The 17,866-nt window shown below is 51.4% G+C and overlaps 1 protein-coding gene across 1 annotated transcript in view; it reads right to left on the reverse strand.

Annotated features, from left to right (window-relative positions):
* Positions 1-17,866, reverse strand: part of STRN4 (striatin 4) — a 28,706-nt gene that overhangs the window by 9,656 nt on the left and 1,184 nt on the right. The window contains exons 2-9 of the mRNA XM_075015927.1: positions 9,754-9,857; positions 8,961-9,034; positions 8,582-8,660; positions 6,515-6,703; positions 5,592-5,748; positions 3,568-3,718; positions 1,177-1,290; positions 801-919 (exon numbers count right to left, since the gene is read on the reverse strand). Of these exons, the coding sequence (XP_074872028.1) occupies positions 801-919; positions 1,177-1,290; positions 3,568-3,718; positions 5,592-5,748; positions 6,515-6,703; positions 8,582-8,660; positions 8,961-9,034; positions 9,754-9,857 (987 nt within the window). The remainder of the gene's footprint in view (positions 1-800; positions 920-1,176; positions 1,291-3,567; positions 3,719-5,591; positions 5,749-6,514; positions 6,704-8,581; positions 8,661-8,960; positions 9,035-9,753; positions 9,858-17,866) is intronic.

Genomic DNA, 17,866 nt, shown 5'->3' on the forward strand with positions numbered 1-17,866 from the left:
CTGGTCAGGGAATGAGAAGAGCCAAACAAGGCAGGAAAGAAACCCAAGCTGGCTTTGCATTCCTTCTCCTGCACTGGAATATGGCTGCATATTTGGAAAGGAAACTTGCAAACCTGGGTCACACTGACTATGCGGGAAGGTGTTCTGGTGGGTTCCATGGGAATTAGCTTGCTTCATATGTTCCAGACCCCACTCAGAGAAGGCCCCACCTCTAGCCCCCTCTAGAGTTCATGTCCGTGACCGGTAGCTGACATGTCTCTCCTGCTCCCAACTGCCTGCCTGGTGCACATGGAGCAAGAGGGCATCTGTGTGAGACAGAACCCAATTAGGTAGCTCTACACCCAGGTAAGCTGGTAGCTAGCGCAACCCCCAGTGGTCCTGGCAGCTCCCTACATGGCACTCCCCCAGCATGCAGGCAGCTAGCTTTTGCACCAGCTGAGATCCTCAGAGTGCTACCTGCAGAGGGCACAACACTGGCCGAGCTGGAGGTGACAGCAGCTAGGTCTACAGAGAGAAATGGTGGCTAATTCCCACCAGGAAGAGCTGTTCCTGGACACTGCTGGGTCACCAGGAGCCAGAAACCCTGTGGGACTCATTAGACTGATCCTGAAGGGCAGAGGTCAGGGCAAAGGACAGCTGGCTATCAGATCAGGGTCCACGGAAATGTAATGTCCTGGGCGCAGGGAGCGGGGCTGTGCCGCACATGCCTGGCACCGCAGGCTACACTGGCTAATGCTCACGGAGCCTGGGCTAAGGGCCAGCTTGCAAAGCTGGGGAAGGAGATGACGCTGGCTACTCACGTCACAACTGAGCTCGTTGTCATTGGTGACAGTCAAGTCTGCTAGGTCCCCCAGACTCACTTCCCCTCCGCTGATGGTGTCCATGATAAACACGTCTGAGGAGAAGCCAAGGGAGCCTGCTGCAAGAGGAGAAGGGGCAAAGCTCAGGGCTAACAGGGGGCATGCCAGGTAGGAGCAGGTCAAGAAGACAGTATTCCAGGTGTGCACCCACAGGCCTGTGGAGGGTATGGCAGGGGCACCTCAAGATAGGAGGCAATCTGTAGGGCCTCTGTAGCTGGGGCGTGGCTGAAGAGGTCCAAAGAAGACATGAGGAACATGACCCATTGCGTGATGCACCACCCAACTTCCCCCAGGGAGCACAGAGACCAGGCGTTACCTTCGTGAGATCTGGAGTGACTGGAGATGGCAGATGGACTGGATGGTTTAGGAGGGAGCCCATCGACATCCCGGAGATCGGCAAGCATGCCTTGAAGCTTAACCCTCCGGCTCTCTGCCGGGGTAGGAAAGACAAGGGAGGAAAGTTAAAATCCAGGCAGTGGCAGCGCAGTAAGACTGGTCCCATTCCCAAAGAAACTACCTGACTCCTGAAATATACCAAGCACAGGTTTGTCCTCAGCATCCTGTGCTAAAGGAACACTGTCCATTCAAAGCAAAAACAGTCGCTTGTGGGTGGAATGCTCTTGCCAGCTGGTGGCACTTTTAACATCTGGGCTCACCAGAGCCGAGAGAGAAGGTGAGTCTACTTGTTCCTTCCAATGCCTTTATTCAGTGGACAAGTTCTGTCAGTTTCACTGCTTCCCCTGTTCTTGGGGGAAGTGGTTCATCCAGCCACAGGGGAAAGAGAAACAGGCAAGAAGAAGAATTAATTCAGTGGACCCCTGTGGCCTATGCTATGCAGGGGGGAGGGTCAGACGTTCACAATGGTCCCTTGGGCTTTGGAATGGGTGAAGAGGAAAGGCCCCCTGGGACATATCTGGGACCTCATCTGTTCTATAAGGGGTTCTTATGTCACCCTCATCACTACAACTTCAGGGCGTCTTTCAGGTGTGCAGTAATTGACAGGACAACCAGCCACCAAGGGGTGAGGACTGGGTGGGGTGGGGGAATATTTTGTCATCATTTTTAAAGCTATCCACAGTTCTGTGTTTATGTTAGAGGATCCTGGTCAGAGCAGTGGTTCTGGCACCAGAAGCAAGGGGTGGGAAGATCTAGGATGGGCCTTAGCTCCTGTTTCACAGTCTGGGACCAGCCCGCAAGGATGCTCCGTCTCCTGCACAGACGGGCGTCACCCGGATGGCAACAAAGTTCCGAGGAGGTTGAAGAGCAGCAGCATCAACCACACCCCACATGCTGGAGTGTCAGCCTCGGTTAGCTAGGCTGGGCCTAGGCCACGGAGTGCCTTGAAGGTAAATAGACACCATGACCGAGATTCAGTTTCTGCAGGTGGCCAGTGTGGAGGGCAGAGGACAGGTATGACATGGTCACAGCAGACATCGCTGCGGACCCACAACTCCCTTTAATGCGTGGTTTGAAACTGATGATGCCCATCCAGGGTGGGACACGGGATGGCTCACTGCAGCCAGGGGGAAACAAGGAGCATGCTAAATTCCTGAGAACAAAGAGACTGAGGGAAGCCAGAGCAGCTCTAGAGGGCGCTCGCGTCATAGGAAGTTCAGGCCCCAGGGACAGGACCAGCTTCACTGTCTGGGACTGGAAGGGCCGGGAGCCAGGCTGGTTGAGGGTGGGGGAAGAGAAATGGACCACATATGTATGTATGTGAGAAGGGGGAGGGGGAACTTTTCATGCCATCCAAGCCTGCAAGAGGAAGCACAGCTGCTCAGTGCTTTCCTGCTGAAGGCAGCCCAGAGAAGAGAACAGGATCATCCCCCCCACCCCCTCCACCAGCCAGAGGAAAAGCAGCAACAGCTGCTGGAAACTCATAAGGATGCCTGTGTTTGTCCTTGGACTGCTCAGAGCACAGCTGGGAGGGGAGAGGACAGGGAACCCTTGATCCTGCAGCAGAGACGGGGAGTCAGTGGCTCTCCCACCTTGCCAGACACCATCCCCAGGTCACAGAAAAGCACACAGCAGATCCCATGGAATGGGAGTGCAACCGGGATCCCAGAGAAGGGAGGCAGCAACTCCTCTTTCTGGTACCTGGGGAACCTACGTGCAGTTCTAGGCACCAAGAGGACATTAACTAACTGGAGGGAGTCTGATGAACAGAAATGACCCAGGAGGAGGCAGAGTGAGGCTACCTTGCCTGGTTTAATTTGGCTCAGCATGGGGGCAGCAAGTAAGTGGCTGGACCTACAGGAAGGAAGTCACCACAAAGAAGGGCGGGGAATCAGTTTGGAGGACACATGGATTTAAGTGGCAGAAATAGAAAGGAATTAATAGGGGCTGGGGAATGTCTTCCAGCAAGGGCCTCAGACAGAAGGGGTGAGGCTGGGGACCAGACTCCCGCAGTCAGCCCTCAGCACTACATGCACCCTGCTGCACGGGTCTTGGGCAGTGATTTAAAGGGCCTGGAGTTCCGGTTTCTGCTGCACTAGCAACAGTGGCAGCCCAGAGCCCTGGGCCTTTTTAACTCAATAGGCCTCATGGCATCTGCCCCCTTTGCTCCTCTCCTCTGCAGCCCTGCAGGTGGAGCGGGGTGCACGAGAATGATGCAGCCCCATTGCAGGGACACTCAGAAGTTGGCTGTGCCAGCTCCCAGGGGGATGGGTGCTGGGAGCCCTCGAACGCAACCCACACACTTCAGTACCGAGCTCATTGCCATCCCCGGAGCGCCGGTTGTCCCCAGAGCCTTCGCCGTTCTCCCCAGAGCCCAGGAAGTCAAATTCATTCAAGGCATCCTCGGAGTCTTCATCATCATCCTCATCCTCCACCTCGGGCAGCAGGGGCTTGGTGGGGAGCTGGCAACACGAACTGGAGTGTTAGCTTAGGGTGGGGGGCACCAAGCTCAGCCTGCTCCCTCTGCCTTCTCTCTCAGACACCAGCCCACAGGACTCATACACCCAGACTCAGGATGGGGTCCAGGGAGATTCTGTTCAACACAGGAGGGCTCTGGGACACAGACCAGAGACAGTACATCAGGGCCAGACTGGGTCAGACCAAGGGTTCGTCTAACTCAGGATCTTGTCTGCCAAGAGCGGCCAGTGCCTGGTGTCCCAGAGGGAATAAACAGAACAGATAATCAAATGACCCATCAGCCACTGTTCACTCTCAGCTTGTGGCAAACAGGCAAGGGGCATCATCCCTGGACCCATCCTCCAGGAGCCTAGTTCTTTATCTGAATCCTGTTATAGTCTTGGCCTTCACAACATCCCTGGCAAGGAGTTCCACAGGCTGCCCATGTGTTATGTGAAGATAAACTTCCTGTTTGTTTCAAACCTGCTGCCTGTTTGGGTCTTTGGCTGACCCCTAGTTCTTATGTTATGGAAAGGAGTAAGCAGCACTTCCTCACCCACCTCTCTCTACACCAGTCATGAATTTAGAGACCTCAATCTATCCCCCTCCCCACTTAGTTGTCTCTTTGCTGAGCTGACATGTCCAACTCTTATGAAACTGTCCTCTTGGGAGCCATTCCACATATGCATTCCGAACCATTCTCGCTGCCCTTTTCAGAACCTGTTCGAGATGGGACAACCATATCTGCACAGAGCATTCAAGTGGCCAAGGAAAGCCACCCTGACTGATTAATTAGGGCAGGGCACATCTGCATGCATGGGAAGGATGGTGCTGTTCTCCAGGAGGAATGCTGCAGGGATGCCGTGTACAAGCACAGCTGCAGTCACTAAAAGGTCACTATTCTAGACAAAGCCACCCAGGCCAAAAGCTGCTCGTACACATGAGCACAGCACAGGATCCTGTGCCTATCCATTAGGACACATACGCGTATGGCCGTTAGCACAGCCAAGGCTTCTTGGGCTGGCCTATTACCATGGCCCCAGCACATCCCTCTCACCACGGGCCAGGCTAGAATTGGGAAGGAGAAGTCATTTCAGGCATCAGAGTGTTATAGGAGCAGAGACCAGACCAAACCTCTGCAACTTCAGCCATGCAACTGCTGCTACTGCACAGGTCTTATTGGAATCCAGAGAGATTTGATGGCTGGAAAGGGGACAAGGGAACCCTGAGAAGAAATCATCATTCCCGCAACAGCAAAGGAAGAGGAACCAAGAAAACAAGGGCATACAGACCAATGGTTAGAGCAAGGAGGGCTGCTGGGACTCAGGACTCCTGGGTTGTATCCCCAACTCTGCTGCTGATTCCCCAGGTGACTGGGCACACCACTTACCCTGCTCTGTATTCCACATACTCCAGCTGTAATGATGGTGCAACCTGCAGGTTAATTAAAGCACTCAGAGACCCTCAGGTGAAAATGCCAGATGAAAGCCAGCAATTATCAATGCTAGAGCTTCACCTTCAGCTCAGAAGACGGCTTCCGATGCAGCTGCCACGGCAAACACCAAGGAGCAGCTGATCATTATGTGACTTACCAAGCACTTTGCAAAAGGGCTGGGGGTGCACATTAACCTCATTATACAGGTGGAGAAACTGAGGCACATGGCTGGGATTGGCTGACAGCCACACAGTGAGACAGTAGTAACCCAGGAAACAGGACCCAGGAGTCCTGGCTCCTTGTTCTAACCAATCCACTACACTCTCTTTCCAAAGAGGAAACAGAACCCAGGAGTCCTGATGCCCAGCCTTCAGAAACCTCTCGGGCATGCTTGTTAGAGGGGCCGAAGAAATAAGAAGCTCTTTCGTGCTTGGGAGACCTGCCTTTACTCGCTGTTTCTTGTGCTGCCGTTGAGTCTCAAGAGGAAGGCCTTCCAGGTCCTCCTCTTCATCACTGTCCTCATCCTCACAGTTCTGGAGGAAGGGGATTTTCTCAATCACCGAGCTGCTGATCCGGTCTTTTGTCTCCTTCCCAGCATTCCTGCCAGAGGAAGAGTCAATACCAGCCCACCTTTAGGGAGCGAGGCTGTACTGCAGCCCCTTGACCCAGCATGGCTGCTGGGCAGAGGGAAAGGAGAGCAGCTGTGTGCAGGGGTTGGGGAGAAGGAATAGAAACCTCCCCACTGCAAGGCACTAACTGAGTCCTAATTGCCTGGAGTCGGGAAGAAAATTCCCCAATGGACAGGTAACGCCACAGGTGTCTCCTGTCACACCTTCCTCACAGGCACTAGGGACCGGCCACTGAGGATCCCACTCTCCTTCCTACACTAGAAAACCGCCACCATGCAGCACTCAGCAGATGCACCTCCCATTGGGGACAGGACACAACATGCAGCAAAGCCCATGAGAAGGGGGCATCTCCCACACACCAGGCTGACTCCAAGTAATGCACAGTCCAGGCAGCAGCCCTCCTCCCCAGCAGAATCAGGGCCACGACTCCTTCTGGCAACAGGGCCGTCCCCTCTGGGCAGAGCATCACCTTCTCCCCTACCTGCCCAACCCTGGGCTGAATGCATCCAGCAGCCAACCACTGCCACCGCCATCCAGAACCCCACCTCATCTAAGGGAGACCAGACACCCCCTTCCCCTACCAACCAGATCCCAGGCCGCGCAGCAGCCTTAGGGGACAAGCCAAGAGAACAGCAGCACACAGGTCCCGCTAGAGCTCGGGAGCAGGCATGGAAGAATGACGCCCCCTATGGGAGGGAAGCAAGCGGCACGGACCGGACAGAGGGCTGCCCGCTCACCTTTTAATCTGTTCCTCGATCTGTCTGACAAGCAACGACTCTCCCCCATTCAGTCCAGCGGGGCCCGGCCCTGCGTCGTTGGGTCCCACGGTGCCGTTCAGCTCCACGGAGCAGCGGCCCAGCAGGGACCGCACACGCTTTGAGCGCATGTCCAGGATGGTGTCTGTGTAGCCCACCTCTTCCAGGTACCTGCAGGGAGGGAGAAAAGGAAAGCCGAGCGCTAGGGCCTGGGGCAGGAAATCAAAACACTGTTTGCAGATCTCCATGTGATTTAGAGACAAAGCAAGGCAGCGATCTCTCCAGAGCAGGACACAGTATGGAAAAGAGACTCTTCCAAGTCGGCACAGCAGACCTCAGTACTTCCCCCTTGCAGTCCTGGGCTCTCCCTCATTGTCCACGATGCCAAGAAGGCTGCAGAGACTTAGGGGGACCTGGGGGAGGCCCAGGCAGAGCCCCAAGAAGTTTCTCTCTGGAGGAGGGGGTAAACGGAGACAGCTGTCTGTGCTGCCCGCAGCATTTCTGCCTCAGATAGCAGTGGCTCTACCAGCCACTGGGCAGGTGCCTCTCTGAAGGGAACGAGCTGCAGAGAGGAAGGGTGGACCTATGGGCAAGGCACAGGGCTGGGAGTCAGGAGAGGTGGGGGTCTATCCTCTCAGCTCAGCCACAGGCTTGTTGGGTCTTCGCTGACAAGTCACCTGTGTTCCCAGTGTCTCCGTTTCCACCCTGTCCTGTGGGGCTCTTGCTTCTGGGCAGGTGCCCGGAGGAGGAGGGTGTGAGTGCACATGGTCCGGATGGAGCCTGATCTTACAGCCCAAGCTACAAATGCTGCAGTGACAAATTCCTCACCTTCAAAGGGAGCGTTTGCGGCTGTGCCAGGACAGATCCACACTCTCGAGATGTGCCTGCACCAGCGCCCCAAACTGGGAAACTGACAGTTGCAGGGCTTGTGCTAGAACTATGGTTTAGTCCACGAGAGGTCATATAAAGAGGGGCCCTCCCCCCGTGCCTTAGTTTTAGCTTGCTGTGAAACCGTGCCTCATGCCCTTGAAGCTACAAAGGCTGCATCCAAAAGCCTTTACAGCTGATAAGGATATGTAGAGTCAAGGTCTATGTTTGGTGAGGAACACCAGAGAGCGCAGAGTCTGGGTAGGGCATTTCTGCATCGTTGGGTACTTTGGGGAGGAGGGATAACTCAGTGGTTTGAGCATTGGGCTGCTAAATCCAAGGTTGTGAGCTCAGTCCTGGAGGAAGCCAATTAGGGATCCAGGGTAAGTAGTTTTTTAAAAAAAAAAAACGGTCAGAGAGGAACTACCCACTAGGAAACAGGTCAGGACACTGGGATGCCCACTCCTGTGGAATGTTCTTTAAATAGCCACAATCAAAGTAAGAACTGGGACCCTCCCAAGAGCTCTTCAGCAGGGCTCCCTCTCATTTTTTTCAGTTTACATGCTGAATAAATTTTGTTATGTGCACAGAGGCATGAATAGGTGCGCACCACCACCAGGAACGCATGCTATGGGGGCTCTGCTAATCAGCTGGGCAGCAGCTCAATCTCTCCTGGGCTGTGTCACAGGGTCAGTGTCACTCCTGGGCCCAAGACCGCTGCTCAGCAGGGATCAGACTTTGGTCCCTGGGATTGAAGGGCAGCAGGTAAGAGTCCCATGACTGGGCTGCATACCCAGCCTTTAGCTGAGCCCTGAGGTTACCTGCTTACCTCCTCTGCTGTCTCTAATGTTACTATTAGTTGTTAGGGAGTGGTGCAAACTCCCTCCTTGCTTGTTTGAATCTCCTCACTCCTCTCCAACTTCCTCCTGCACTCTCTCCCCACTCCCTCCCGGGGGAAGGCTTTTAAAAGCTCCCCCCACCCCCTCGAGCCTCAAGAGGGACCAGCTGGCCATAACGGACATACTGCTGCCTCTTCCCCTGCTGCTCACTCTGCCCGATTGCCCAGGCTGTTTCTGCTTTTGGGAGCTGTTCTTCCCTTTGTAAATGGCTCCCCTGGCCTCACTCTGTCAGAGCAGCCACCCAAGCGCTCAGCTTACAGGGAGCACGGCTCTTCATACTCACTGCCGGAGCAGCTGGCGCCCTTCCTTCCACACCAGCGGGTTGCTCTCCAGGGTAGATGTTTCCGCTGGACCATTGGAAACTGAGAGGGCAGTAAAGAAGGGATGTCAGTGATGCACATGCACCAAGGACATCCCATTCACACATCAGCACCAGCTGTACAGAAGTCACACCCAGCCTTGGACCGGCCTCAAACCCAAGGCCTCACCTGTCGGTGGTAGGCTAACGCCATGGAAAGAATCGGCCCCCTGAGGTCAGCCGTCCCTCGCCTTCCACATCCCAGCTGCCCACAGTCACAGGAAGCACGTCTGTGCCCATTAGCAGGGAACGGGGCAGAATATATAGGACCCTGGGACACAAGAGGACTCGCATGGTACACTACCTGGTTCTGACAGATCTGCTCTCTTCTCCCCCTGATTTGGTTCAGTTCCAAATTTCAGCTTGTGGTATTTGGACCTTAAATGTAGAAAAGTTAAGTTTGACTTGAACCTAAAGCAATTGAGGCAACGTACAATTCCCTCACTACAGAGGGAGAAACGGAGGCACAAAGAAGAGTAGCAAGGTGCCGCTGGTCATACCAGGAGTCTGCTTCAACCTCTCCTCCAAATGGAGACCAGGACTTAACTCCCCATACACCACTACTCTAACCACCTGGCAATCCTTTCCCTTGCAGCTTGGACTTGGCCCAAGAGTCAACTTACTTCTCTCATTGAGTCGGAACATTAGACCAGTGCTTCCTTCTGGACCAGAGACAAGAGACAGGCTGACCGTAGTTTGGTCCCTTCGTGATTCCCTAGTCTGTCCACAAGACAGCTGTGTGCTGTCATGTGTAGGTATGAGCAGAGGGAGGGAGGGTGGCAGGGGGATGAGAAGTGACCGTGGACCCATCACGATTCAGAAACCTGTGCAGGTGGACTCATGAGACAGCAGCGGCAGTAGATTTCGAGGGATCACAACTGATGGCTCAGACATACACATGCTAACTCTAGTGTCCTAACAGACTATAAGAGCCCTTCTGAGAGTAAAGGACCCTGCACCTGCTCTGCTGCTGGAGAAAACCAAGCCAGAGGAGTCTGCTCAGGAGGAGTTTCCAAGGATCACCAAAAATACGACGTGTGACAAGCAGGCCAGCCAATGCCCCAAAGCCACAGCCCTCCAGGGCAATCCCACTTTACCTCTCTTGCTTCAAAGCATACTCCAGCATCTTTATCCTGCGCACAAGGTCTGTCTTGAGGTTCTCTTGGCCCTTCCTTTCTCCCTGCAAAAATGCCACTTGTGCCTGCAGGGAAAAGAACCAAGACCCAGGTCAGTCAGGTCCCGTAGAGGTTTGGGGCATAGGCTGTTGGCTCAAACCCATGCTGCCCTCAACCCCTTGCCTGCTCTAATGTGCTTGGAGATCCCCGCCTGGGAAGTGCGCGCAATGGGTGAAGGATGGCTTTTTTTTTTTTTTTAAAAAAACTTATTCCAGCAGAATCACAAAGCCAGACCTCAACACCACCTCCCTCCTCCCCTCGTTTGCACAGCAAGGGTCAGGCAGTGGCCTCAAAGAGCTTGCTCCACTGCTTACGCACGGTTGCATTTGAAAGACTGCTCCACTCTGGACTGAGCTTTCATGTGTATTTTCCTCACTCTTCCACAGGCAATTTAACCCAATCACAAAACGTTTCTATTACTTAATGCCCATCTGTTGGCTTAAGCCGCGGGAATCTGTACCATATGCCAAACTGCCTGCCATCTCCTAAGGCAAGATTCAGAGCTGGTTCCACCGTCCACCAGCTGACACCTCTCTAACCTCCCACCCCGAAACTATTAGTCTACTAACACAGATTTTCTACTTGTTAGTCAGATTTCTGGTACAACATGCTCCCCTGAGTCAAACCTTGTCCCAGAATGCAGTGATCCTAAGCTCCTGTTAGAGTCATTTCCAGTCATTTAGTTCATGGCACAAGCCCAGCTTTCTGAGCTTTAAAACTTCAGCTACTGGTGCCTAACTCTCCAGGGGACATGACTGCCAACTGCATAAAGATCATGCCCATCTCCTCCATAACCCCTCTCTCCTGTGGGCCCACATACCTGCTCCAATGAACCTGGAGCCATCACTGTCTTAATCGTGGCTCTAGCACAATTCAGCCTTCCTTCCCAGCTAGATCACCCTGCAAGGATCAAGGCTCAAATGCTCTTTAGAAACCTAATCTTTGTCTAGCGCAGTGTTTCACAACCTGTGGGTCAGAACCCTCAAGACGGAGAAGTAGGAAAAAGAGATCGTGAGAGGCTGAAAACTTTACCTATTTTATATTTGAGAGTTTGTTTGTCCCAGAACTCCTCCTCAACAGTAAGAGCTAAGACCACCAAATACCATATGCATCTTCCTCTTACCACAATTTTAAACAAGGGTTTGGTTGCACCAGGAAAATGAGATGTGCTTGGAATGGGATTGCTTCTCATAAAACCATGCAGAAAAGAGACATCACCAAGCAGGTGAAAGAGGCTGGCTGGTGGCATCCCGCCCCCCTCCAGGACTTCCCCAACTCTGAGCCTCCCACCCAACATGCCGATTTGCATAGGGATGTTGCTGGCTGTTTCCCTTCATCAGGGAGCAGAGGGAAAGTACACAGTTTGTGGCATCCCTCACAGTGACTAGAGAGCATGGCGGGGGAGAGCACAGCAAGTAAACCTGGACATGTCCACGCCAGGTGACATACACCCACTCCCCTAGCTGCTGCTGCTGCCATGAGCAGGTGCTTCTCACCTGGTCCCAAACTGCTGTGGTAGCATTTTTCCCCAGAGCAGCCTCAATAATGAATCCCTCATCCCTAGCCCCACTTCAGAACAATGATTTAAGATGAAGCAGGTACACTTTTATTTTATTTTCAAAAGAAACAACAATTAATTGAGTTAAGGACCCAAGCAACCACGGATAAATCTTCTACTTAACAATCTAAAGCAAAGAAGATCTCGCTAGCCCACTTCCAACATCCTTTGACCCTTCGAGGTCATGTATTTTTCTCTTTCTCTTTCCCTCCCTCCCTCCCTCCTTCCCCCCCCAACTACTACTACGGTTTACTACCAGTGCAGTTTTTTACTCATAGTAAGTGCAAGGGGTTGCAAACACATTTGACTTGATCACCAACTGGCAAAGGTGAATAAACTCTGATTAAGTAGAATGAATACAGAACTGGGAGCCAAAGAATCTGGAGCCCTCATCCTGGCTCTGTCATGGTGACTTCTACAAGGCCCATCCCCTTTTGGTGCCTCAGTTTCCCACTTTGTACAGTGTACATAAGGATACTGTCCCACTAGAGGTGGGTTGGAAAGGGGGAAAGGTTTGACTCGCTAGCTCTGGTAGAGCATTCTGAAGATGGAAAAGGACTGTGTTAACCACCACTCAGAGACTGGGTCAAGGAATTCCTTCCACTGTGTGCCTGTACACACAAACACATGCACCCGCCTTTTTTTTTTTTTTTTTTTAATTCGGTAAAAAACCTCAGTACTTCAAGAGCCACAATGCATGTGAATATGAGACAGTCCTTGATAAACAACGTCAAACCACGCTTTCTGTAATTCCTATTTTCAGAACAGCACACACATATCAAAAGGGTAGTTATCTAATGTTTCGAGATTCCATATTGTATGCTATTTAGATATGAGTTGCTCACTGTTGGGCTTTTAGATGTTCGCCGAAATATCAGAAATAATCAGGAGAGGTTTGTTTTTTTTTTCCCTACTTTGCAATTATAACATCGGGAGCCACAAAGCCCTTAAAAAGCTGTAGGTGGCTCTGGGGCCACAGGTTGCAGACCCCTGCCCTAGTGAGCACTATAATATCTGGGTCTGCTTAACTCTCTGTAAACTCTAGGTAAGCATGAAAGTCACAAGCTTGCTGGATCCACACAGAGATTCTCAGCCCACCACACTCAACCCCACAAACCATCCCAGAAGTTAACGCAATCACTTCCAAGGAGCATGTGACCTAAAGAGCCTGCTCAAAATACTTCATAGGCCACACAAAGCTGAAATGGTCCTACAAAGATTTCTTGGAGCCCACAGGCAAACAGGTCAGCCTAAACTGTTTTTTAAAAAGACAAAGCTTTGAGGAAACAACAACAATTCAGTTCTAATGAACACGACATCAGGGTATGCTAAAAAACATGTAGGTAACCACAGCGACAGTGTATTTTGAGTGAGGCTGATGTAGAATAAATAGTTCTGCATAGGAAGGTAGTCAGCACTTTATTTGTCAGATAAAACCTAAGGAAACTCCCTGGCTAAAAAACATTAACATGGAGTTAAAACTGATAAAGCATTCGAAGAAGGAAAAAAGTGAAAAACGCTAGAGTTTTCCCTAGTCCAAAAAAAATTCAAGGAATTTCAAAACTAAAGCAACAGATTAATCAACTGATAATTGAAAGGGCTCTGTGGAAATTCGGTAAGATCCCAAACAGCTTTAAACCTGTCCACTCATTCTGTGACTCAGCTATGAAAGGCACGAGCGGAGATCACAAGCAAACTGCTCTCTCTGACCCCACACACACACACACACAAATTTCCACCAGGAACATGGGGTTTGTGTGCTGTTGTATGTCCCTTTTTATGAATAGCAGGGCCTACACAAGCACTAAAGCTAAGTCTAAGGTGCGAGAAGTCCTCATCAGAGACATGCTGTTCGCAGACGATGCTGCTGTGGTGTCTCACACAGAAGACCAGCTTCAAAAACTGCTGGATCAGTTCTCCAAAGCGTGCAAGGACTTCGGGCTTACCATCAGCCTAAAGAAGACAAATGTACTCGGTCAGGACGTTGCTGAATCCCCATCAATCAGCATTGACAACTACACGTTAGAGGTCGTCCACGAGTTCATTTACCTCGGGTCCACCATCACCGATACCCTGTCGTTGGACACGGAGCTAAATAGGAGGATCGGAAAAGCGGCCACAACTCTGTCCAGACTCAGCAAGAGTGTGTGGAATAACAACAAGCTGTACACTCACACCAAAATGCAAGTCTACAGAGCCTGCATCCTCAGCACACTCCTTTATGGCAGCGAGACTTGGACCCTGTATGCCTGTCAGGAAAAGAGGCTGAATGTCTTCCACTTGCGCTGCCTCAGGCGCATCCTTGGAATATCGTGGAAGGACAGAGTGACCAACACCGCCGTCCTCGAGCAAGCTGGAATCCCAACCATGCACACCCTCCTCAGGCAGCATCGACTCCGCTGGCTTGGCCACGTCCACAGGATGAATGATGGAAGGATTCCAAAAGACATCCTGTATGGTGAGCTAGCCTCTGGCAAAAGACCTCCCGGACGCCCCCAGTTGCGCTACAAAGATGTCTGCAAGAGAGACCTCAGAGAGGTAAACATCGAACTGGACAACTGGGAAGAACTAGCAGACGACCGCAGCAGATGGAGGCAGGGGTTACACAAGGGCCTTCAGAAGGGTGAGATGAAGATCAGACAGCTAGCAGAGGAGAAGCGACCACACAGAAAGCACAATAAGGACTTACCAGACACCCACTACATCTGCAAGAGATGCAGCAAGGACTGTCACTCTCATGTGGGTCTTCATAGTCACAATAGACGCTGTAAATGAAGTCCTCAATTGAAACTTTAAAGGGAGCGATCCATAGTCTATGTAGACTGAAGGATGCCTACTGCTACTACACAAGCACTTAAATGAGTTCTTGGGGCGGGCAGAAAACAGTGATAGGCCTGGGCTACAGTTAGCATGCATGGTTTACAGAAAGACCAGAAGTTGCAAACCTTCCTTGGGCAACATCCAGAAACCCTATTATGCAAAGGTTTCTTTGCAAACGCTGCCACATATGCCACGTGGACTGTGCCACCATCGAGTGGCCAAGTCACGCACAGCTGCATTGGCGCATGAATACGTAGATGAAACACACCTAGCAATAAATGACGACTGGCTCAACTTATCTTCTTAAGGATGGGTGAGTGAGGGATGAGCTCAAGTGAGACAGCTAAGACGGCTCGAGGGGCTTTTTGATGTGAATTGCCAGGCTACCTCGGGTATTATCCCCTTGCTACCTCAGAACCACACAAGGATTTTTTGTGAGGTGATCATCCACCAGCCACTCTGCTGAACTGGCATGTTGTCCAGACACCATCACCTCCCAAACAGGTCCTGTTCTCTCAGCTGAACGAAGGGTACCATAATTATAATGACTTGCTGAAGGATAACTTAAAGAAGTGCAACACCAACACTGACGTGTGGGAAACACTCACTCAGAATGGCTCAAAACAGAAAGAAGTCCTACCCGACGGTCCCCTGCACTCTGAATGTGCCCTGACAAGCTGAGGAGGACAAGAGGCAGAGAGGGAAGGACAGACTGGATTTCAATCATGGTCAACAGCCTCCTGCCACAGCTGGAAACATTTGTCCTCATTGTAATAGATCTTATAGTTCAAGCATAGGCCTCAGAAGCCACCTGAGGTTCTACCACTCCCATAGAAGGCAATCACATCATTTGAGAGGTAGTAGGCTTACAGATGTGAACCTGAGACACAGAGAAGCTAAGTGATAGGACTAGGTTCACATAGGTGGTTTGGAGTGAACACAGAATTGAACCCAGGTCTCCTACAGCCCTGACTAGCACTCTAACCACTAGACCATACTTGCAGCTGTTGTCACAGTCCCTCTTCCACTGCTCGACAAAAAAGCGACAATTGTGCTTTTAAGTCTTCCCCTGTCACAGCACTTGCTACCCACCATTATGAAATGTGGGTGGGCAAGTAGATGTGTGATGCGGTTGCTCCCCTTCACTTGGCTTTTCAGCCACATCCTAGCTCCCTTCAGTAGCAAAGCACACATGCTGCCACTGTTAACCACAGTATTGCTGGCTGGCTTCAGAATGCCTTGCTTGCTTCCTAGCCCATGTGGTAGTTCTCTCTCATCCAAACAGGAAAGGCTGAGGTCAGAGCTGGCTGGATGAATCTGAAAGCTAAGCAGCTGCAGGGAAGTTAAGAGTGGAAGCCAGCACAGCCAGCTAGCTTCATCTCCAAGAGATGATTCCAAATCATTCGCCCCAACACAGCATCATTACATTCAAGAGAAGTTCCTCAATCTTCTTTCCATCGTTCTTCATTAACCTCTCTCATGCAAAAATGTCAGCATCAGCTCCCTCAACATCAAATCCGTCCTCATCCCTGATGCTCTCCTAGATTTCTCTGATATCCATGGAAACTGAGACCAAGCAATGCTCCTCTGCCGTCTCCTCACTTGAAAAAGAGATACAGTCAGGTAATCCCAATTTCTAATCATGGCTCTTACGGTGCCCACACATAGAGAGGAGTCACGTTCCAGCCCTGTGCCTCTATTTTTCAATCTGAGGATACTGATGCAGTCTGATTGGGAAGTTAAAAAGCTTTATACACATGGTGTCCAACTGTCCAACCAGTTCTGAAGCAAACTAGCCAAATTACTCTAAAAACATATGTATTGCTCAAGCCAACTAGTCACACTCAACCAGCCACATAGCCCCATGTGGCTCATGGCAAGCGTGTTGGACACCACAGCCTTATATACAAGTTCAAGGAGGGAGAGCACAATGGAAATACATGGCAGCCTGCCTCTGCAGGAAATACTCAAGTACCTCCCCCTTGAGATTGTCATTGCTTGGGCGATGGAGCTAGCAGTAGTCACAGGCAAGGTTGCATCCTAATTCTCTTCTGAATGCTCTTCTGCCCCGCCGCCAGTTTCCAGCTTCCTCTTCTTGAGCAAGTTCTCTTTCACCATACCACTTCTGAGTCACGTGCCCCTCTTCCCTCCTACCCAGGTTTCATTCAATCTGCTACCCATTCACCTGTGCCCATGGACACACCTTGCTTTTATCAGCAATTCACCTTTTCCTGTTCCACTCCCAATCCCTCCTACACAACCACCTTTGTCACCTTAAACGCTCCAGGCAGATTTGGTCTCTCAATCCCTCCCAATTCCCTTACCCGGTACCTACAACTCTGTCCCATCCATTTTCTTTCATGCCCCTGCTTGAATCAAACTCTGCTGTTTGGTCCACTTCACTCCCTTTGCTACATAGACCAGCTATTATAAACCAGCACATATATAAGCAGGAACCCAAAAAGAAGAAGTTTATGCCCCACTTCCACACAGGCTACATGAATCTACAAATCTCAAGACACTTTCTAGACATGCCTTGCAGTCTGCATGTATGCCAGAGACTGGCAACAAAGCCTCTGGCCTGGCACGTGACAAGCTACTGCTCTTTACCTCTTTCACCTGTTCTTAAGCAGACCAACAAAGTACAGTGGGTCAGATCTAGCCAATTTTGTTCGCCTCTCTCCTGCGACCTACAAGTCTACCAATGTTCAAGGGGGTAGTAACTCCTTCACCCAGGAGTTGATGGGTCACACCACTTGCCAAGGATCTCAAAGGCCCTTGGCTCATGGCCCTTCTCCTTCTCAAGTCCCAGTGGAGAACTCTCTGTGCCAAGAGAACTGCTATGGCTTCCTTGACAAATTCCGCACCTACTTCCATTCCACTCATTTCACCTCTCCAACCCTGTAAAACTGGAGTTCACTCACATCTGTAACCTCAGATCCACTGGCTGTGGCTACTCAGAGAAGTTAATGCACTCCATGGCCCTAGTCACTATGCAGGGAAATGTCCATTCCTGGCCTCGGTCAACACTGTTGTTTGGGGAAGTTCCAGGATCCTGCCATCCCTATAGCTGTTCAGGAAAAACAGCCCTGTTGGTCTTCATGCCCTGCTCTGAGAGAATGATATTCCCTTTGTACCAAACAACAATAACCAAAGAGCTATTGCTCTGGACCAGATCCATGGAGGTGCCTCAGGGAAGTGACCTCCTGCAAAATCCCCAACAGGTGGTGATGGCAGCGTCCCACTCTAGTTCCCCCCCTCCTTCCTGCCAGCCACTATTGAACTTGATGTTGACTGTGCCCTTTCCCACCCCACAGCCCTCGGTTCCTCCCTTAGTTGTTGTGGCTTGACAAAAACTTGTCTTCAGCCCAATTCCTCCCCTGGTCTGTATTGTGGCGGGGGGAAGACAAATGGCTACATTTCTCCCCTTGTCACCCAAACTCCCTTTTTGATCCCTCTGGGGCAGCAGCAGACATTTCCTGGCCCCCTGCTCCACCATTCACCCCAACTCCACTGCTAGGTGCTATGGGACTGAAACTGCATTTCACCCCTCCTCCCACAAGAAGCTCCTTCACAGATCACTATAGTGAGAAGGGCAGCCATATTTCTCCACCATGATCACCCCAATTCAAGGGTGACAGTTGCATTGGCCACACC

Source organism: Carettochelys insculpta, chromosome 22, assembly GCF_033958435.1.
Source record: "Carettochelys insculpta isolate YL-2023 chromosome 22, ASM3395843v1, whole genome shotgun sequence".
In the NCBI taxonomy this organism is placed as follows: domain Eukaryota; kingdom Metazoa; phylum Chordata; order Testudines; family Carettochelyidae; genus Carettochelys; species Carettochelys insculpta.